We start from the raw sequence: 21,712 nt of genomic DNA, 5'->3' as shown, positions 1-21,712 counted from the left end.
TATGATAAAGACTATATATCAATCCAAATTGTCTAGAAACACATCCCTGCTTATATGGCCCAAACAATGTGTAAACAACCAAAAGGTGATCAAGTGAGCTTGATAGATTGATAAGTTCCGGGCATATGTTACATTCTCTATTCTTTTAGACGTATCACTTCTTACCCTATGACAAATACAACAAAGAGAATATGATGATGATGAACCAGAAACGCAGTGTCAAATGTGTCGGTTTTAAACAACTCTCCTCGTTATTACAAGAAACTACATGAATCGACACATACAAGAATTTCTCAAATGCGTGTTTGAATTTTAGCCTTTACGTCACTAATAAATCGGTGGAAACTCTGTTGTGATGACCCATCTGCAGCCAAAGCTTCCCCCAATGTCTGCTTTGCCTTCTTGGTCTCCTTCTGCAATAGTCGATCACCCAAATTTCCACCCATCAGACGGTTGACCTTCTGTGCTACCTCCAACCTTGTGATTGGCTTCCTGTCACAAAGATTGAGACCAATCCTCCAATCATCAACCACTAGTTTCCTATTAGTGATTTGGTCAGTTTCAATAGGAAAACACAGCATTGGAACACCAAACCACATACTTTCCAGTATGGAATTCCATCCACAATGAGTTAAGAACCCTCCTATTGCTGGATTTGAGAGCACCTCAACCTGAGAACACCAAGGCACCATTAACCCTCTATCGCTCTGGTCTTCCAATCCAAAGGGAACAATATACCTTTCTTCGTCGTAGCTTATAGTGTCAGGGCGTAGTACCCAAATGAAATTCACTTTACTAAGCAAAAGGCCCTGAGCTATTTCCTCAAACTCATTCTTAGTAACCTGACAATAGCTACCAAATGAAACATACAAAACAGAACCTTGAGGCTTGGTTTTGAGCCAGTGTGTACAGTCAATCTCGGACATCAGATTAGTAGCCACAACATTCTTGGTGGGTTCACTGGGGAAGAGGGGGCCAATTGCATATGTAGGTTGCTTGTCTTGCAAGGCTGAAAGAGACTCTGCTTCAAGTTCTTGAACTGTATTACACAGTATAAAATCTGCCCTTTTAACTTCGCGGAACGCCTTCTTAACGATTCGCATCATCGGAGCTGAGGTATCAGTAATGTACAGGTGTGACATCAAATCCTTTGGTTCAATAGCCTGCACACCAGGTATGTAATCTATGGTGTCCTCACAATTATCTGATAAATTAACCAACAAAAACAGAGTCAGGCAATAAATAAATATCTGGAGTATTCACAGTTGGACAACATAACATGCTTCTCAAATGTAACATAACTAAAGCTCAAGAGAGGACAACATACCATGACAACCAAAATGACCATGTTTTATGAGGAGGTCCAAGTGGTAGTAAATGTTTAAGACTAGAGCTGGTTCAGTCCAGAAGGAGATATTGATAAGGTTGTACTTGTTGGCTATCATCACCGGCCATGTGTAGAAGGTGTCAGCAATCAAACAATTGATTGAGGGGTCAGACTGTACTAAATCCCCAACAAGTTCATCAACATGGGCAGGGAAGACATGGATATAGCCCTCAAGAAATTGTTCAAGGTTCTGAAACCGATTGAAGGACAGTGGGAAACCATCATTCACTGTTCTATAGCGTATGTCAAGGCCGGACTCACGCGCCGCAGCAAAGATGTCATCTTGATCTTGATCTTGCTCTTGTGTAGTGCTGTTCTTCGGTTTGGATCTGGTTATCTGGTGATGAATGTATTGAGTGTTGACAAAAGTGATGGTGAAGCCATTTGATGCAAGGTTCATGGCCAACTGGGTGAAGGGGTTGACATGGCCTTGGAGAGAAAGAGGTACCATGATTGCATGAGGCTTTGGGTGATTGGCCTCCATGGTTCCAAGTATTTGCTAGCTCTGTGACTCTGTCTTGTGTGAGGATTGAGAAAGAGGACATAGGCTGAAACCTCACCAATCCTTATAATATAGCAGAATGATAATGTAAACAAAATGGGATGGGTTTCAAGAAAGAAATTGACAAGAGAAGACTTTGAAAAACAGAGAAGATAAAGGTAATAACTCTTGTATGCTATTTATACAACAATTGATGAAGACGTAGCTACTACTAGAGAATAGATCACATGTGCTATCTGATGTACAATTTGAAGCGTGTGGTTTGGGTGAAGTCTGGAGTTGACATATTATTACTTTACTTTATTACTTTATTAATATAGGAAAGAGTTTACCGTTATTACTGTTCATCGGGGTCGAAAAGACGTTATTACGGTTTCTTCTTTCTTCTACGGCCGTATTACCAAGTTTGCCGACACAGAGTGGGAAGAAAGGAAAGAAGAAATTGAATGTGCTATCAGGTACTCTCAATCAATTCCGTCACTTTTTCAATTCACTTCAATTTTGATCGACGCCCACATGAGTTGTGTGTGGTTTGTTTAGCTCGGGTTTTGAAATGTTGATGGTGATTTCATTGACTGATGCAGGTAATGGTTTTGTGAAAGAGAAATGCTATTTTTGCTTCCTACTGTTCTATTTTTTTGCTTGCAGCGATGTCTATGATAGATGGTTTCATCCTAGTTTTCTATTCCTTTTGAAAGCATATATAGACTAGACTAGACATTTTGCCTGGAATTGCAATTGATTGTGCATTAGTAATATATACAATTACATAATATTATACAATGTGATTTAATACCAAATGTTTCCATCTTTCAATGAGCATTATGGTGGTTTTGTTGACTGTGAATCCATGGTAAACACTAGGCCACTTGATTACTATATATGTATGTATTATTTGCTACTATGATTTTGGGTATTACTTTTACGCTGAGAGAAAATTATTTTAGTTTTCTTTGTGAGAATGGGCATAAGAACTCCAGCAATATGTGCTTAATGTTGTTAAAAAGGTCCTGATTCTTATTCTTTATGAAATAAAGGAAAAGCCAATAGATTTGCTTCTTGAAAACCACTTTACTGATAGGCCGGCATTTCACAACAAAAACCACTTTACCGATATAAGAGAAACTGTGTCACCATGTTTTAAACACGTCCAAAAGATGATACAAGGTAAGCAATTTCACAAAAAAAAATTGCTTATCAGAAAGATGCTAAAAGCTTTGAAGTAGATCTTGATAACAGAAAGATGGTTGTGCCTGAGCTTAATCAGAAAGATGAGAAAAGCCTTGAACATGTCCAGAAGATGCTAAAAGGCAAACAATTTCACAAAGAGAACGATAGAAAAAATAATCATGCTCAGTCATAGGGCTGGATTCGGCCCAAAACCGACCACAATTGGGCCAAACCACTACCGAACCGAAATGGGTCGGTAAGCCCAAACTGTAACCGAAACCGGGCCGAGCAAGGCCCAAACCGAAGTTTCGGTATACCGATTATTCGGCTGGCTTGATTCGGTAATGGGCTTCCACCGAACTATTGGGCCATCTCAATTTTTTGGGTTTGAGAAGGCCCATTTCAATTTTCCAGCTATTTACTTTTAGCAGCCTAATTTTTTCATACTTATTGACTAATCAGTTTTCCAGTTTTTGGGCTTTTACAGCACAGTTTTAGCCTATTTATGGTTTCCATATTGACTGCTACTGTAGCCCACTACATCATATCATCCACACATTAAATCATTGAGCTACAACTACAAGTTATAGAACCTAGAAGTGTAAAAGTACATCATACGGCACATTGCCACATTTTACAAGTCCACAACAAAGTACAAAGCTGCAACTCATCCAAAAGTCCAAAAAAATAAAAATAAAAGAATAACACAACACTTATAAAGAAATTACATGACCAACAATTAACTGAAAAATACGCAGCCCCATTATACATAAAACTGAAGAAAAAAAACACAAGTTAGGTTGGTTTAATGTTCCGATCAGCCATCACCTCATCTTCTCCAGTATGGGGATGCCGCTGCACAGTTTCAGTTTGTCAATATTATACTAAAACATAACGCAGCAACTTGATGTAGCAGCCCAGAATTGATGAATTTAAAGAAAACATGATGTATCATGAAAGATATGAACCTAAACATCTTTATGTTGCAGCAGTGGTCGTAGAAGAGCTTGGTTCATCCAATCTAAGTCCAGCAGTTTCTACAAATTAAAACAGAAAATTGATAGAGAGTAAAAGCTCAAGAAAATTGCAGAAATCGCAGAAACGAGTAAATTCAATCAAATATTTGCAAAATTATACCTCTCTCCATTGCTTCTAGCTCGCGATACTGCTCCAGCTCAGCCACAGTTGGTTCCTTGTAGAAGCAGTTAGTGATAATATTTGAGCTGCTTTAAAGATCCCTTTTTCATAATACTTTTGGATTACAAACGGAGAAGATAAAGAACCAGGATTGTCCACTTACTACCTCACTTTTCCTTTGCAATATTGCTTACTATAATGTCAAGGTTTCTCTGCGTAACTATTTTAATGAGCAGCTGCTTAATTCATTTGTATAATTTGTAACACTGCCTATCAAAAACATACAAGTTTGTCTCAAACTATATAGTCCTCAACAGTCAACACCACCACAAAAGGCACAAATCATATACCAGTTTATTCAAGTTATAGCTAACCTAAAGCTAAACAAGAAACAAAATACAAGAAACAAAATATTAACTCAATTGAAGGAGAATAAGTGATTCTCACCTGCAAATCTGCAATAGTACTTTTTAGCTCCAAAACTACCTTCTCAGATAAAGAAAACAAAAATTAAAAATCAAGAAGAACCAAATTAAAAACCAAATTAAACAAAACCAAATTAAAAACCAAATTAAAAATCCAGAAGAATGCTCACCCTCTGCCTTCTCTTTCACTCCTTCCTCAGCTTCTGCACCTTGCCGGAAGTCGTCGACCTTGTAGAACTGGAGGACGGTGAGCTTGACCTTCTTGACCTTGGAGTTTCTTTTGATCAAAATCAAGTAATCGACAATAAATATTGAATAACAACATAGAATAGGGGTAGAGATTACCTTTCGGTGAAGGAAGTAACACTTTTCCAGAATTAGGGTTTCGATGGTTTGGGGATTTTGAAACAACAAAGGTTAATCAGTCAAAATTGTGGAGAAATAAGGCTGGGGATTTGGGATATGTCGTACTGCAAGAGATTTGTCCATGGTTTTGATGATTTTAGGGGCTGGAATCTGGGATCGATGATTTTGGGGAGGGAGGCGGGTTTGGGTCGAGAAAAAAGAAGAACTGATGAAGTGAGAGAGGCTGGGGTCGAGTGAGTAAGTGATAGGGTATTAGGGTTTGTTGGTTTTGACTTTTGACAATAAGAACTAAGTAAGAAATAAATATAAAATTTGTAGCATTATATATCGAGAGCAGCTTGTGCTCTAGTGGATGGGCGCTAAGTCTGTGAGGAAGAGGACCTGGGTTCGAACCCTGCCTCTTACACAATTTTTATACATATATGTATATTTTGCGGTATGTATACATTATATTCGGCTGGTACGGTATACCGTCGGTATATAGTATGACATACCGTAGCCGAGCCGAATGGAGCCAACCGGTACGGCTCAGCCGAGCCGAAAGTCGGTATACCGAATTTTCGGCCCAAATCGGTTCGGATCGGTTCGAATTTCGGCCCATTCGGTTGCTTCGGCCCAAATTGCCAGCCCTACTCAGTCATGTTCAATTTGACCATTATATATATATATACTAGTCTCCAATCACATGCTTTGCATGTGTAAGAAAATTTTAATTGTAAAAAAAAAATTATCTGCAAAAGAAAATAGATTTAGTAGGTAGTTATTGTAGAAATGAAATAGTGAGAGAGAAAATAGGAGGTTGTGGGATAATTTCTTTTCAATTTTCTTAATAAAATCTATTTTATAATTGTCCTATTTACCTTTGTGATTTAATTTGTTGTCAAAGTTTTTTAATCTTTCGGGGTTAAATCTGTCAAAATTTTCAATTTTGGCTAACAAAGCCTCTTCTCTTAATAATAGTATAGATATATATATATATATATATATATATATATATATATTTTCATTAATATCAGAAAAACGATAGAAAAAATGGTCATGTTCAATTCTGATAGTATAGTGACAAAATTTCTGTATTTTCAGAGTAATTTCATTCATATGAACTGAACTTTTCAAGGCAGTGCTCAAGTGGAACCTGAAAGTATTGAAAATGGTATTGGTGTTCTGAAACTAATGGGACACTACAGTGGTAAGTTTGCATTTCATGTTTATATTTTCATATTCTTCGTCAATGTCTTGCAAATATTAATGTCTGAAATGCGTGTTTGAATTTTAGCCTTTACATCACTAATAAATCGGCGGAAACTCTGTTGTGATGACCCATCTGCAGCCAAAGCTTCCTCCAATGTCTGCTTTGCCTTCTTGATCTCCTTCTGCAATAGTCGCTCACCCAAATTTCCACCCATCAGACGGTTGACCTTCTGTGCTACCTCCAACCTTGTGATTGGCTTCCTGTCACAAAGATTGAGACCAATCCTCCAATCATCAACCACTAGTTTCCTATTAGTGATTTGGTCAGTTTCAATAGGAAAACACAGCATTGGAACACCAAACCACATACTTTCCAGTATGGAATTCCATCCACAATGAGTTAAGAACCCTCCTATCGCTGGATTTGAGAGCACCTCAACCTGAGAACACCAAGGCACCATTAACCCTCTATCGCTCTGGTCTTCCAATCCAAAGGGAACAATATACCTTTCTTTGTCATAGCTTATAGTGTCAGGGCGTAGTACCCAAATGAAATTCACTTTACTAAGCAAAAGCCCCTGAGCTATTTCCTCAAACTCATTCTTAGTAACCTGACAATAGCTACCAAATGAAACATACAAAACTGAACCTTGAGGCTTGGTCTTGAGCCATTGTGTACAGTCAATCTCGGACATCAGATTAGTAGCCACAACATTCTTGGTGGGTTCAGTGGGGAAGACAGGGCCAATTGCATATGTAGGTTGCTTGTCTTGCAAGGCTGAAAGAGACTCTGCTTCAAGTACTTGCACTGTATTACACAGTATAAAATCTGCCCTCTTAACTTCGCGGAACGCCTTCTTAATGATTCGCAGCATCGGAGCTGAGGTATCAGTAATGTACAGGTGTGACATCAAATCCTTTGGTTCAATAGCCTGCACACCAGGTATGTAATCTATGGTGTCCTCACAATTATCTGATAAATTAACCAACAAAAACAGAGTCAGGTAATAAATACATAACTTGATTAATGATGTCTTACCAGCTAGTTTGTACCTAGCGCATTATTTTTTCAGACTGAATTCATTTCACACTTTCAAACAATAATCCACATGATCATGCGTAGACAATCTGACAATATAACATGTTTATCGAAAATACTAAATACAGGTTAGACTCTCAAATAAATATCTAGGAGTTAATGATATTTATATTCACAGTTGGATAACATAACATGCTTCTCAAATGTAACATAAGTAAAACTCAAGTGAGGACAACATACCATGACAACCAAAATGACCATGTTTTATGAGGAGGTCCAAGTGGTAGTAAATGTTTAAGACTAAAGCTGGTTCAGTCCAGAAGGAGATATTGATAAGGTTGTACTTGTTGGCTATCATCAGTGGCCATGTGTAGAAGGTGTCAGCAATCAAACAATTGATTGAGGGGTCAGATTGTACTAAATCTCCAACAAGTTCATCAACATGGGCAGGGAAGACATGGATACTACCCTCAAGAAATTGGTCACTGTTCTGAAACCGATTGAAGGGCAGTGGGAAAGCATCGCTCACTGTTCTATAGCGTATGTCAAGGCCGGACTCACGCGCCGCTGCAAAGATGTCATCTTGATCTTGATCTTGATCTTGATCTTGATCTTGCTCTTGTGTAGTGTTGTTTTTTGTTTTGGATTTGGTTATCTGGTGATGAATGTATTGAGTGTTGACAAAAGTGATGGTGAAGCCATTTGATGCAAGGTTCACGGCCAAGTGGGTGAAGGGGTTGACATGGCCTTGGAGAGGAACAGGTACCATGATTGCATGTGGCTTTGGGTGATTGGCCTCCATGGTTCCAAGTATTTGCTAGCTCTGTGACTGCGCGTTGTTTGAGGATTGAGAAAGAGGGCATAGGCTGATACCTCACCAACCCTTTTAATATAGCAGAATGATAATGTAAAGACTTTTAAAAACAGAGAAGACAAAGGTAATAACTGTTATAAAACAATTGCTGGATGTGTTCATATACGGCACGATGCTACGACCATACAGTAGATCACATGTGCTATCTGAACTCTGAAGGAGCCGGCTGATGTGCAATTGAAGTGTTTGGGTCAAGTCTGGAGCTGACGTATTATCACTTTCACTTTATTACTTTATTATTATGGGTCGAAAAGACTCTTTTGCCCTCAACTTTTTTCTACTACAAAAGAGTGGGAAGCTTTCTACCGTGGGCTTAATTCTCCCCTTTTTCCCAATTCTCTTTCTCAGCAATGAAAGCTTTGGACCTCCCCAGCCATCAGGTACTCTCAATCACGTTTTCAATTCACTTCAATTTTGATCGACGTTCCATATGAGTTGTGTGTGGTTTGTTTAGCTCGGGTTTTGAAATGTTGACGGTGATTTCATTGACTGATGCAGGTAATGGTTTTGTGAAAGAGAAATGCTATTTTTGCTTCCTACTGTTCTTTTTTTTTTGCTTGCTTGCAGCGATGTCTATGATAGGTGATTTCATCTTAGTTTTCTATTCCTTTTGAAAGCGTATATAGACATTTTGTCTGGGATTGTAATTGATTGAGCATTAGTAATATATACAATTACATAATATTATAAAATGTGGTCTAATACCAAATGTTTCCATCTTTCAATGAGCATTATGGTGGTTTTGTTGACTGTGAATCCATGGTATGCACTAGGCCACTTGATTACTACTATGATTTTGGGTATTAGTTTCAAGCTGAAAGAAAATTATTTTAGTTTTCTTTGTGAGAATTGAGTGTTAGTACAGTTTCTGTGCCAAAGAAGACCATAGCATCAGGGGAATTGTTAAAGTCATAGCGTACCAAAGAAGTAAAATTAGATGTGCATATGTTTTGTTTCTCAATAGATGAAATTGGTCGGTTTATTTGAAACACAGTTTTTTTGCAGAACCATAATTCTGATTTTTGATCCGTTGTTCTATCTTTTCTTTTTCTACTGTTTCGTTGTTTTTGGTTGCTGGTAAACGCTATCGTTGAGCTTAATTGAGGACCGGTTCTGTTCTGACAGAAGATACATATAGACACTGACAAATACATTTTATTCTGTTTCTCCGAAATCAAAGTAATAAATCCATGTTTATTATACAGTATTTATACTTGTATAGGGAAAGATCAAGCTTGGTAGTTTCGAGAAAAGCAATCTATTTCTAAAGACGGACATATGTAATTCTTATTTTCCATAACTTAACAATGTAATCGAGTTTGAGTTATCCTGTTGAACACCTTCTCGGATTGAGTATTATATTTGATGTTGTAGTGCTTTCTATTATTATCTCACTATACTAAACAGATAATTGATTTACAAAAATGTTTTGTTCTGGAACCTGAGTTCTCTGTTGTTCTTTATCTGTAGTCTGTTGGTCGGGTAGCTATGGTTGCTGCTGTGAAGACTTCTTGATTCGACGGTGTAACGATGGCTCCACCTGATCCTATTCTTGGAGTTTCTGAAGCATTCAAAGCTAGCACAAATCAGAAGAAGCTCAACCTTGGAGTTGGGGCATACCGGACAGAAGAACTCCAGCCATATGTGCTTAATGTTGTTAAGAAGGTCAGATTCTTATCCTTTATGAAATAAAGGAAAAGCCAATAGATTTGCTTCTTGAAAACCACTTTTCTGATAAACTACTTTACTGATAGGCTGGCATTTCGCAACAAAACCACTTTACTGATTTAAGAGAAAGTGTGTCACCATTGTTTTAAACACGTCCAAAAGATGATTCAAGGTAACCAATTTCATAAATGTTTTGTTCTGGAACCTGAGTTCTCTGTTGTTCCTTATCTGTAGTCTGTTGGTCGGGTAGCTATGGTTGCTGCTGTGAAGACTTCTTGATTCGACAGTGTAGCGATGGCTCCACTTGATCCTATTCTTGGAGTTCTGAAGCATTCAAAGCTAGCACAAATTAGAAGAAGCTCAACCTTGGAGTTGGGGCATAGCGGACAGAAGAACTCCAGCAATATGTGCTTAATGTTGTTAAAAAGGTCAGATTCTTATCCTTTATGAAATAAAGGAAAAGCAAAATAGATTTGCTTCTTGAAAACCACTTTACTGATAGGCCGGCATTTCACAACAAAACCACTTTACCGATATAAGAGAAAGTGTGTCACCATTGTTTTAAACACGTCCAAAAGATGATTCAAGGTAAGCAATTTCACAAAGAAAAATTGCTTATCAGAAAGATGCTAAAAGCTTTGAAGTAGATCTTGATAACAGAAGATGGTTGTGCCTGAGCTTAATCAGAAAGATGCGAAAAGCTTTGAACATGTCCAGAAGATGCTAAAAGGCAAACAATTTCACAAAGAGAACGATAGAAAAAATAGTCATCTTCAATTTGACCATTATATATATATATATATATATATCCTTTATATTTCATTAATATCAGAAAAACGATAGAAAAAATGGTCATGTTCAATTCTGATGGTATAGTGATAAAATTTCTGTATTTTCAGAGTAATTTCATTCATATGAACTGAACCTTTCAAGGCAGTGCTCAAGTGGAACCCGAAAGTATTGAAAATGGTATTGGTGTTGTGAAACTAATGGGACACTACAGTGGTAATAGTTCACATTTCATGTTTATATTTTCATATTCTTCGTCAATGTCCTGCAAATATTAATCCTGTTCAAAAATTGATTTTTCTGCACTTTCTGTGTTTGGTTACTTTTGTGAGGCAACGTCTTTGTATTTTGAATTGTTAAAGATTCATGCTGACTTGATTTTTCTGAAATTCATGTATCATATGTAATGTATTTCGTTTTTGCTTTGTTGGTTATGATATATGCCTAAATTCATATATGAAAGCCTTCTTCAATTGTTATATCCATGACTAATGAATTCTTAAATTCAGAATGAACAATAGTTTACATCCTGGAAGTTCTGTCAAGGCAAATGGGTGCATATCAGATTTGGTGCAAATCTGATTGTGTTCATATTTGTTGTTTGCAGGACTTCTGCCGGCAAAAATTTTGCAAACCTGCTTTCTAGATTGCCTTCCACAACATATTGTCAACAATACCCTCTATATTCCTGTTCAGAATAAACTGATTTAGGGAAATTCTACTACTGGTATGTTGTTCAAGACTTGGCTCAATTTGTAGATTATCCAACATTTTAATCAGTTAATATTAATTCGTTCAACTAATCTCAAACACAATTTTTGTTTTCTTTGGTAGAGAAACAAAGAGAGATTGTCAGCAAAGGAATAATCATCAGACGAAACCAGTGTTGCAGAAAAATCTTCAAACCTAAAAGACAACATATCAGTTAATAGCAGGTTGCTCATGTATCTTCCTACAGTTTTGTTCATCCAAAGTCTAGCTTTGTTTCAGAAGAAATTGCTGCTAAAATTTTGATCCAAGACCCAAATCTGCAAGTTTCAACAGAAACAATTGGTGTTCAAGATTGGTTTGTATCAATAGTATTTATTGTCTATACAAGCAATTACTCTCTCAAACAATCTTCATAATCTTCAATAATAGTAAGTTCCGTGGCAAAGCACGGGCAAAATTTCTAGCACCAGCAAAGAACTGGTTTCTTGTACTATTGATACGGTGCACGAGTTGTCTCCTCTTGTGAGGAAGAATTCCAGATATTTCCTTTGGATAAGGATTGCCTATGTGCATCCTCATTGCTAAGGGTACTGTGGTGATCATCTTGCTGTGAGATTATAGTGTTATTATTTCATCGTTTCTTTCGATATGTATCTAACATCATATTGATTACTTTTAGAAAGCTTTGTCTTCTTATTGGAAGTTTTGCTCCAGAAGGCAACAAACCGCCACCCCTTGGTTGAACGTTGAAAAGTATTCCACTGAGATAATTCTCTAGTCTTATTAGTCGCACATGGAAACCCATAAAGCAAGTGAAGATGAAAAGAACCCAACAAAAACTTATCATCGAGATTTGATTTTCAGAGGCTGTGCAGAACCACATAGCAAAATGAAAACTTTAATCCGACTGATATGTATTTCTAACCTCACGTATACATGGAGACAAGGACATGCACTTGTAAATTCCTTCACATAGTCTGGACCACCGTAGCTACCATTCATGAATAAGAAGTTTCACCAGGGCTACGAGAGCGCCGGTGGGTACCTGTCAGCAGCAGATGCAGACGACCGGCTGACCTTGATTTTGATTTCACATGCATTTACGATCACAAATTCCCCGGCCCACAGAGTATGCTAGTAATCGATTCTTTTTACGTTGCAAGTGCGTAATGAGTAATGACATCCGACATCTAATTTAGGATATATGCTAATATTTAACAAATGTTTCCTTTTTGTAACCAGAGTTTTCATTTCAGGTTCGAAAACAAGTTTAAATTGCTAAGGAATAAGTTAACAGATAATCACAGCGATGATAAACAGTTTTTTTATTATTTTCATATATGGGTTCTGATTTTAAACAAAGTTTTTTTTTCAAGGGAAAGACGATAAACTATATTAGATGAAACTGAGAAGTACATGGAGCGATGCAAAAGTATCGAAAGAAAAAACAATAAAGCATAACAAGATGCACAAACACATCTATAAAGTAGGAAAACAATAAAAGATAGCAAGATGCACAGACGCATCTAAAATGAAAAGTAACCATGTGACTTGATGTCGGACGACATTGCTACACTGCATATGTCACGAGAACAGTGTAAATATAATAGTAACTGTAACCGTAACCGATGAGACGATCACCTAGGAGAGGTGATTCACTCACCAGGAGTTTGAAAGTAACCGAGGGTGTTAGAAACTCGAAAATTAGCAAACAAACTCCTAAGAACCAGAACCAATACCAGATCAATATGAGCAGCTGTCTTGGATCCAAAATCCGGATTTGAATGCGACCCAGGTCCCAAATACGGATCCAAATCCGGCCCAAATCCAAAATCAAGTATGTCAAGACAAACTTGACAAGTAATACTGCCCAAATCCACCAACAAAGGCCCAAACCCAAATCTGAAAAACAGATCAAGGCCCAAGCCCAAAGAGAGTGAACCCTAGCAGCCAATCCAACAGAGCTCTTATCCATCCCGTCGTTGCTACTCTTACAGTCACTGACGCACCCATCGATGGCAAATCTGTCCTTTATGCCATAGCTGCGCCTGTTCCACCCATCATGTCGGCGACGCAGGACCACGTAACAGACCTTAGAGCACACAAACGGCCGAGCAAGAACGAAGCCGGCGTCATTTATCCCCGTCGCCATCTCAGTAAGACGGCACCACCAACCCTTCTGATGATCAGACAGAAGATAGTTCCGCCATGCCTGCTGCCATCCATGATGAAGGGAAACGACTTGATCTGACTGCAGACTTGCCGAAGCCGCTCCTAATCTGAATCCTGACCTCGAAGACATTGGTCATTGGGGTCCTTGGATCCCAAACCTTCCAGCCACTAGTAGCCACCAATCCTGTGCGCCGAACCGAAAGAAATTTCAATCCCCAGTGCGAAGCAGTCTAGGTAGAAGAGAAATCCATCGCCTCAAAACGAGTCAAGGACCTCGGCTTCTTTGAGATAAAGGAAGAGGCGGCATGGGCCGTACTCGAAGTCTGTGACACCAAGGGAGGCGCCAAAAGTTTACTCCATACGAGATGGAGGAAGGTGCAGAATCGCCTACCCATGGGAGGCGTTCTCTAAAACCCTAGCAGAGAGAGTTACCAATCAAATAGTTACTTGTTTATAAAAGAAAAAAAAAGAGTTTAAACAAAGTTTCAAATCAATAAGTTGCATGTAATCGACGAATTATTGGATATATATTGCGTTTAATACAATCAAAAATCCTACAAACTCCAAAATAATATTATGTACTATACTCATTGATAGTTAAACAACATAACATAAATGTTTTTATAGAAACTAAAAGTAGAGTTGTACACCTTCATATAAGAATCTAGTCGACAACATATATAGCATTTTTCTCAGTGTAACGACGTAAACAAAATTTGAAGATATTTAGGCTAGGGCTACATATCTACCATGAGAACCAAAATGACCGTGCTTTATGAGGAGGTCCCAGTGGTAGTAGAAGTTCAAGACTAGAGCTGGTTCAGTCCAGAAAGAAATGTTGCCAAGGGGTTGTACTTTTTGGCTATCATTGCTAACCATCCGTGGATCCACGATATCAGCAATCAAACAATTGATTGACGGATCAGACTGGAATAAGGCCCAGTTTGGGATTGATTTTGGAGGTGCTTTTAAACCTGCTTCTGCTTTTGGGCTAATGCTATGGTGTTTGGTAAAGTGTGTAGAAGCGGCTTTTGGTCCGAATTGATTCTCCTCAAAGCTGAAATTGAGAAGCAGCCTACTACCAGCTTTGGAAAACTGCTTCACGGAAACACGGAGTGAACAGGATTCATTTAATGAAATTTTACTCTCTTTTCCAATTATGTCCTCATCTTTTAACCTCGACCCAGATAGGGTTTTATTATTCTCAGCTTCTCTCTTCCAGTCTTCCCAGCCTCCTCTAGCGTCAAAACTCAAGACACCTTCTTCCCATCGATCGATCTCTCCTATGTCTTCAAAACCCGATTTCGTTGCTCCTCCGCCACACGCCCCAAACCCAAAGCATTCCCGGACCTTCTTCAACCTCCTTTCGTACTTGGTAAGCTCCTCATCAGAACCACTCTCCACATCCGGCCTCCTTCTTTTTCCTCCTCCCAGCATATATTATCCCATTCGAAGTTCCTTCTTTTTCCTGGATCTGTTCTAGTCATACAATCCGACGAAAACCCCACTGACATGAGCGGCGGAGGGAACCGAGTAACCATCAATTTCGCCTAATCACATCTTCCCAAGCCTATGAAGAACCACTGTATCAAACCCAACAGCAAATTGAGTCGAAAGTTCTTACTTTTCTCTATATGCTTCCCCTGCAGAACAAGTAGTAACAGATCGAAACAAGAGCTGCGGCCCTGTTTCTAGATTTGGTCAATTTGTTGTATTTTGGGTTCTAAATTTCCGCAGGCAGAGACGGGGTAAGGAAGAATCACTCTTTCAATTCAATTCCAGTTCCTCCACATTTTCGTAGTTTGATTTCATTTATTTGATTATGATGCTACCTGGGATTTTTTTTTTTTTTGCGCTACTGGTTCGTTTATATGTATATATTTCAACCTTTGTATATTAGTGTTAAACTTAAAGCCCTGCAGAATAACGTGTGTTCTGTGTGACAACGGTTGGGTTGATGACTTGATTCCACAACAAATATGGTTGAGCATCATAGAGTTCATATTGCAAGATTAGTTTGTTTTGGTTGGTTGTTTGAGTTCGTGTTTCTTTTTCTGTTTGTTCCAGCTTTCTCGATTATGGGATGGAGCCAATTGAAATTGGGTTTGTTGGAGCCAATTGAAATTGGGTTTGTACTTTTATGTTTTAGTGGAGGATTCTTGTGTGTTACTGGAAAGCCATGGCATCATGGAATAGGAAAATGATAAGTTACGATATTGTAATGTTTAATCCATTACGTTTGCCATTTCTTTATTGTTCTGTTTGGTTTTGAAATGATGCTGAAACAAAAAGTGGAAAACCCAGGTTCTAGAGGTTGAAGAAGAACAAGTAAAATACTGGTTTCGTAATTTTGGCATCTTAAGTGGAAAACCCAGGTCCTTCTATGTCCATGCTATCTGATAGGAGCATTTTAATGCGACGTTTTACTTGTTTTTCCCTACATTTCTTGCGTTATTTCCTTATTAAAACCCTATTTAGGAAATTTTTCATTCTTTGATTGGGAAAGTTCCTATTTGTAGAAAGTTTATATTTTTGTAGTTTCTATTTATCATTTTTAGTAAGTTTCCATTTTCAGTTTAGGAAAGTTGCCATTTTTCAGTTTTGGAAAGTTTCTATTTTTCTTATTAGTTTCTATTTTCAGGACCTCCGAGCTAAAAAGTGGAAATGAACTCATAAATGGAAAGAGGAGCTTGCGAACACCAAGGGGAGCAAAGATGAAGGTACATTGGAGTAGATGAAAATGGAAATGTACTAAAAGATCAATTTTACACATATTCCTACTCCGGCTAGGATAAACCAAGCCAAGCAAAGAAGAAGGAGCGGCCGCCTGACCAAATGAACTTCAAATGAGATAAAACCTTCTAGATCCATTCTAGACACCCAAAGGATCATTTCTTATGAAGAGTACCAGAGCAAAATATGAGTGGAAGGCCTTCAAACAATCAGCCCAATTTTCTACAGAAGTAAAACCGGAAAACTGGACCTGTAAGAGGTCCAGCAGCATTTCCGGCCCAACCACATGGATTGAAGCTCTGAAAATTTGTCAGGATGATCTACACTCATAGTGGAACATTTCATATGAAGAAGTCGAAGGCATATAATGAAGTCTTGTTAGAGAAATAATTGAAGGAATAAAGGGGCAGAAAATGACCTGAAAACAGCTCAACACCACATATTCATGTTTCCCACCCACATGAAGAAAGCTAGATGCTTTTCTCTTTTCCTTGGATATATTTTTTCTACAATCTCTTTAATAGATCATCATCACTTCCATGTTGCTGCACCTTCATGCTTTGCTTTCATTTCATCATTTCTCTTTCTTTTCCATATTCTACAAATCACTTTCATACTCCACTTTCATTATTTTTCTTCCACTCATCATTTCACTCTTCTTTTTCTTCCCTATTTAAACACCTTCTCCTCTCACTCTCAATCACATCTTCCTTCATCCATCTCATCTTCTTTGTCTCTCCATTTCCTTTCCATTTTCTCTCCATCCTCTAGTGCATTCAACGTTTCAAGCAAGGGAGAAGAAGAAGAAGAAGGAGCCGTGAGCATCATCATCCATCCTCCACCTTGAAGCTTGCTTTCGAGATTCAAGAATCCATAACGTTTCATCCTTCATCCCCATCTCCATCTCACGGTGTAATTCAACCTCTTTCTTTGTAATCTTGCTTAGTTTCGTGAGAATTGTTTTTAGTTGACATTTATGTTTGAACAAGGTTTACATTCTGAAATTTTATGATTGAATAAAGAATTTCGATTCTTATGTTGTGATTCCAAAGTTGCTTATGTGTGATTGTTCGATTGAATTTGCTTTATAGATATCTTTTGTATTTTAATCTTATGTGGTTCGAAACACTTAGGGTTTTGATATGAATGGTGCTAGGTTTAAGAACATGAAATCGACTTTTCGTTTTGTGTAAACTTGAATCAAATTAGTAAAGGTTTTAGACAAAAATCGAATTCAATTGAAGAGGATTGCAATTAGGTGAACTTATTCATACTAAGTTGTACACTTGAGTTGATAGCCTTTCTATGTGTTTCATGCGTTGAACATGTCATGATTGACTAGCTTTCTAGGGCTTGATTACATGTTTGATAGGATTAGTCTATGTGCTTTCACTTAGATTAATTAGCATTGAAAAGTAAAATATGGGAAATCGTTTGCTTTCGAATGTTTCACATGATCAACTCCTTTCACATGACTTGGAAGAACAATGTAGGGTTAATTCGAATTCAATGATAAACTTGGGTTTAATCTTTGTTTCTTATGTTTCATTCTTGTACATGTGTTTTTATATTTTCTTTATTTTATTTATTTTAATTTTCAATTCTATAATTCTTAAAACCCTCCCCCCCCTTATTTTTGTTCTCTTGTATATATTTATTCTTTATTTTATTTCTGTAAATAATACTTTTCTTTATTTGTTATACAATTACAGGTGTACCCTCAATCTCCAGAATAGAACGATCCCTACTTACTTATACTACTAACGATATTTTCATGGTTAAATTATGCGCTCGCTTTTGAGCGCATCACTATCTCCCCAATTTTGGTTTCTACTCATCTGGGATACAATCGTCCTCTGATATTCTAAATTGGGTTCATTCATTCATTCATTTTTTTCAGTTGTATAACACGTGCAAGGCATTTGATTCATGAGAGATTGTGGCTTTCTTACTTCATTTTGAGAATTAGATTCAACCATTATATTGTTTAGAAATTATGAGAATCGTTTATTCCCAGTAAAATAATTTTGACCTATTTATTGGTTGTGCTCTGTGGAGTGGGAACATGATATATCCTGTTGCCTTGAATTATATGTTTTTGTTGGTGTTGAATTTTTTCTCATCTACAAAAGAACATGGTTTTTTATTTAATTAATTGTTTTTGTACTTCCTTTTTTTAGTGGGGATTCTTGTGTCTTATGGAAAGCATGGCATTATAGAATAGAAAAATGATGAGTTGCGATATTGCAATGTTTAATCCATTGTTTGCCATTTCTTTATTGTTCTGTTTGGTCTTGAAATGATGTATAGCTGAAACAAAAAGTTAGTAGTGAGCTGTTCAAATCACTATATTGCTAACTGTCGTGGCCATAACGAATTGCAGGTTAAACTATGCTCATCATCGAAACTTGGTATCTCTCATTGGTTACTGCGATGAAGGTGACACTATGGCACTTGTTTTTGAGTATGTAGCCAATGGAAATTTGCAGCAACATTTATTAGGTGATAATTAATGATCATTAAGATGAGTTGGTTAATTAGATTGATGTTCTATGTGCGTATCTAGTGTACTTCATTAATCCAGGATCATCTTAAGAAAAATAGTTGAATTCTATAACCTGTAACTAGTGCATCACCATATCTAACCAATCTTTGGAGCAGATCTAACATTGGACTTTTTGACTTGGAAGGAAAGACTTCAAATTGCGGTGGATGCAGCAAGAGGTTAAACACTGAATTGCAATTAAATTTTAATAAAAGCATCAACGTGAGAACTAATTAAGTCGATCATCATCAGTTACCATAGTTGAAATGTCATTTTGCAGGGTTGGATTATCTACATAATGGTTGCAAGCCACCTATAGTCTATAGAGATCTGAAGGCTTCCAATATCTTGTTAAATGAAAAGTTGCAAGCCAAGATAGTTGATTTTGGTCTTTCTAAAGTTCTTGCAACTGAAAGCGCCACTCATATATCAACTGATGCCAAAGGAACATCCATAGATTTTCTGATTTTATTTTTGTAAACTAGGATCATTCTCTATTTATTTGTATTATTCTTTCGTAGGTGTGATAGGAGCATTTTAATGTGATATTTTAATAGTTAATTCCTCACATTTTGCTTAGTTAATTCCTTAACTGAATCGATTTTTAATTCAATTTCTATTTTTAGGTACATTGGAGTAGATGAAGGTGAAATGAGCGTTAGGTCCATAATTACCTGGAAATGATGGAGAAAAATGGAAATGTACTAAAAGATCAATTTTACACATATTCCTACTCCGACTAGAAGAAACCAAGCCAAGCAAAGAAGAAGGAGCAGCCGCCTGACCAAATGAACTTCAAATGAGCTGAAACCTTCCAGATCCATTCTAGACACCCAAAGGATCATTTCTTATGAAGAGTGCCAGAGAAAATATGAGTGGAAGGCCTTCAAACAATCAGCCCAATTTTCTACAAAAGCAAAACCGGAAAACTGGACCTGTAAGAGGTCCAGCAGCATTTCCGGCCCAACCACATGGATTGAAGCTCTGAAAATTTGTCAGGATGATCTACACTCATAGAGGAACATTTGATATGAAGAAATCGGAGGCCCAATATGAAGTTTTGATGGAGAAATAATTGAAGGAATAAAGGGGCAGAAACTGACCTGAAAACAGCTCAACACCACATATTCATGTTTCCCACCCATATGAAGAAAGCATTCTTTTTCCTTGGATACATTTTTTCTACTCTAAAAGATCATCATCACTTCCACATTTCTTCACCTTCATGCTTTGCTTTCATCATTACCTCATCTTTTACATATTTTACAAACCACTCTCATACTCCACTTTCATTATTTTTCTTCATCTCATCATTTCACTCTTCTTTGTCTTCCCTATTTAAACACTTTCTCCTCTCACTCTCAATCACCAATTCATGAATCCATAACACATCTTCCTTCATCCATCTCATCTTCTTTGTCTCTCCATTTCCTTTCCATTTTTCTCTCCATTCTCTAGTTTTAAGTTTATGCATTTTTAAGCAAAGAGAAGAAGAGAAGAAGAAGCCATGAAGCCTCCTAGCCGTCATCATCCACCTTGTGCCGTGATAGTGAAGTCTTGCTTTAAAGATTCAAGATCAATGTCTCAAGCTCTTCATCATCCACTCCCTTCATGGTGTAATTCTATCTTTTTCCTTGTAATTTCTTTTGGTTTTCTTTGTTTAGATTTGTAGAACTATGAATTCTAGTTAACAAATAATGTTAAGGGCAAAGTTTAAAGCCCGTTTATATGTTTTGAGATAAAGTTGTGATTTCTATATGTTGATTTTTATGTTGCTTTATGATTAATTGAGAATTTTCATATTCCTATATTGTGATTCGAGAGTTGCTTATGTGAGTTTGTTTAATTAAATTTGCGTTATAGATAACTTTTGTATTTTAATCTTATGTGGTTGCAAACACGTAGGGTTTTGATATGAATGGTGCTAGGTTTAAGAACATGAAATCGACTTTTCGTTTTGTGTAAACTTGAATCAAAGTAGTAAAGGTTTTGTGCAAAGACCGAATTTAATTAAAGAGGATTGCAATTAGGTGGACTTTTCCATACTAAGTTGTACACTTGAGTTGATAGCCTTTCTCTATGTGTAATGCGTTAAACATGACATGATTGACTAGCTTTCTAGGGTTTGATTGCATGTTTAATAGGATTAATCTAGGTGCTTTCACTTAGATTAATTAGCATTGAAAAGTAAAATATGGGAAATTGTTTGCTTTTAACGTTTCACATGATCAACTCCTCTCTCATGACTTAGATGAACAATATTAGGGTTTGAATCAATTTTAATCATATGTTTCGGTTTTTGATCTTTGTTCTCTCACTCCATTTGTATTTTTATGTTTTTTTGCATTTTAATTATTTTGTTAACTTAGTTTTATTTTCGAAAAAAAAAACCAAAAACAAAATCCCCCCTTTTTCGTAAATAATGTTTATACTTGTGAATATCTTTGTAAATATTATACTTTGTTTTAATTTTAATTGTTTATTTGTTTGACAATGACAGGTGTACCCTCAATCCCCGGAATAGAACGATCCCTATTTGCTTATACTACTAACGATATTTCAGGGTTAAATTATGCGCTTGCTAAAAGCGCATCAATTTTTGGCGCCGTTGCCGGGGATTGAAAAATCACTTGTTGAATATGTGAATATTTGTTTTGTTTATATGTTGTGTTCGAAAAAAAAAATGGTTAAGTTGTGACGTTTTTCTAGTAGTATTGTTTGAAAGTTTTTGTTTATAATGTGTCTAACCTTACTAAACAAAAGAAATGTAAAGCGTTAATTATAAATATCGTTAAATTCTTGATTATTATAAGTGTGTAAAATCGTATGAGTAGATAAGGGCCCTTTTGTTAATATTGGCCTTAACCCTTCATTAGTGCCTTTCTGAGGTCTCATGAGGTTGAGGGCGGCTTTTATTAACATTTGGAGAACTGTCTAACACATGAGTTATTTCCAAGCTGAGTAAGGGGCATATAGATGGTGTCTTAGGTTGAGACCCTAGGT

At 37.0% G+C, this 21,712-nt stretch overlaps 3 protein-coding genes and 2 long non-coding RNA genes across 7 annotated transcripts; 2 read left to right on the top strand and 3 right to left on the bottom strand.

The window, feature by feature from the left end:
• Nucleotides 1–86: 86 nt before the first annotated feature.
• Nucleotides 87–2,054, bottom strand: LOC112192037 (UDP-glycosyltransferase 86A1). The gene is made up of 2 exons (XM_024331552.2): nt 1,328–2,054; nt 87–1,204 (listed from the first exon to the last, which is right to left on the bottom strand). Exons 1-2 carry the CDS (start codon nt 1,869–1,871, stop codon nt 294–296), a joined length of 1,455 nt encoding a protein of 484 aa, XP_024187320.1. The 5' UTR covers nt 1,872–2,054; the 3' UTR covers nt 87–293.
• Nucleotides 2,055–3,257: 1,203 nt separating this feature from the next.
• Nucleotides 3,258–5,188, bottom strand: LOC112195190. Its single transcript, XR_005808879.1, has 5 exons — nt 4,967–5,188; nt 4,792–4,888; nt 4,197–4,682; nt 4,028–4,096; nt 3,258–3,914 (listed from the first exon to the last, which is right to left on the bottom strand). It is a non-coding gene; the product is annotated as an uncharacterized LOC112195190 (long non-coding RNA).
• Nucleotides 5,189–6,174: 986 nt separating this feature from the next.
• Nucleotides 6,175–8,241, bottom strand: LOC112192295 (UDP-glycosyltransferase 86A1). The gene is made up of 2 exons (XM_024331954.2): nt 7,458–8,241; nt 6,175–7,151 (listed from the first exon to the last, which is right to left on the bottom strand). Exons 1-2 carry the CDS (start codon nt 8,017–8,019, stop codon nt 6,196–6,198), a joined length of 1,518 nt encoding a protein of 505 aa, XP_024187722.1. The 5' UTR covers nt 8,020–8,241; the 3' UTR covers nt 6,175–6,195.
• A 156-nt stretch (nt 8,242–8,397) lies between these two features.
• LOC112192296 lies at nt 8,398–11,906 on the top strand. Of its 3 annotated transcripts, XR_002933475.2 has the most exons (6): nt 8,398–8,471; nt 9,562–9,756; nt 9,994–10,187; nt 10,659–10,764; nt 11,156–11,275; nt 11,383–11,906. It is a non-coding gene; the product is annotated as an uncharacterized LOC112192296 (long non-coding RNA). The 3 variants fall into 3 exon arrangements; XR_005808472.1 differs by lacking the exon at nt 10,659–10,764; XR_005808473.1 differs by lacking the exons at nt 9,994–10,187; nt 10,659–10,764.
• Nucleotides 11,907–17,031: 5,125 nt separating this feature from the next.
• On the top strand, nt 17,032–19,297 carry LOC112191823 (putative leucine-rich repeat receptor-like serine/threonine-protein kinase At2g19230). The gene is made up of 4 exons (XM_024331244.2): nt 17,032–17,074; nt 18,548–18,666; nt 18,826–18,888; nt 18,990–19,297. Exons 2-4 carry the CDS (start codon nt 18,612–18,614, stop codon nt 19,187–19,189), a joined length of 318 nt encoding a protein of 105 aa, XP_024187012.1. The 5' UTR covers nt 17,032–17,074; nt 18,548–18,611; the 3' UTR covers nt 19,190–19,297.
• Nucleotides 19,298–21,712: the final 2,415 nt, after the last annotated feature.

The sequence above is a fragment of the Rosa chinensis genome, chromosome 3 (assembly GCF_002994745.2).
Source record: "Rosa chinensis cultivar Old Blush chromosome 3, RchiOBHm-V2, whole genome shotgun sequence".
NCBI classification, from domain to species: domain Eukaryota; kingdom Viridiplantae; phylum Streptophyta; class Magnoliopsida; order Rosales; family Rosaceae; genus Rosa; species Rosa chinensis.
Note: the sequence above shows the minus strand (reverse complement) of the source record. Positions and strands in the feature narration are given on the sequence as shown.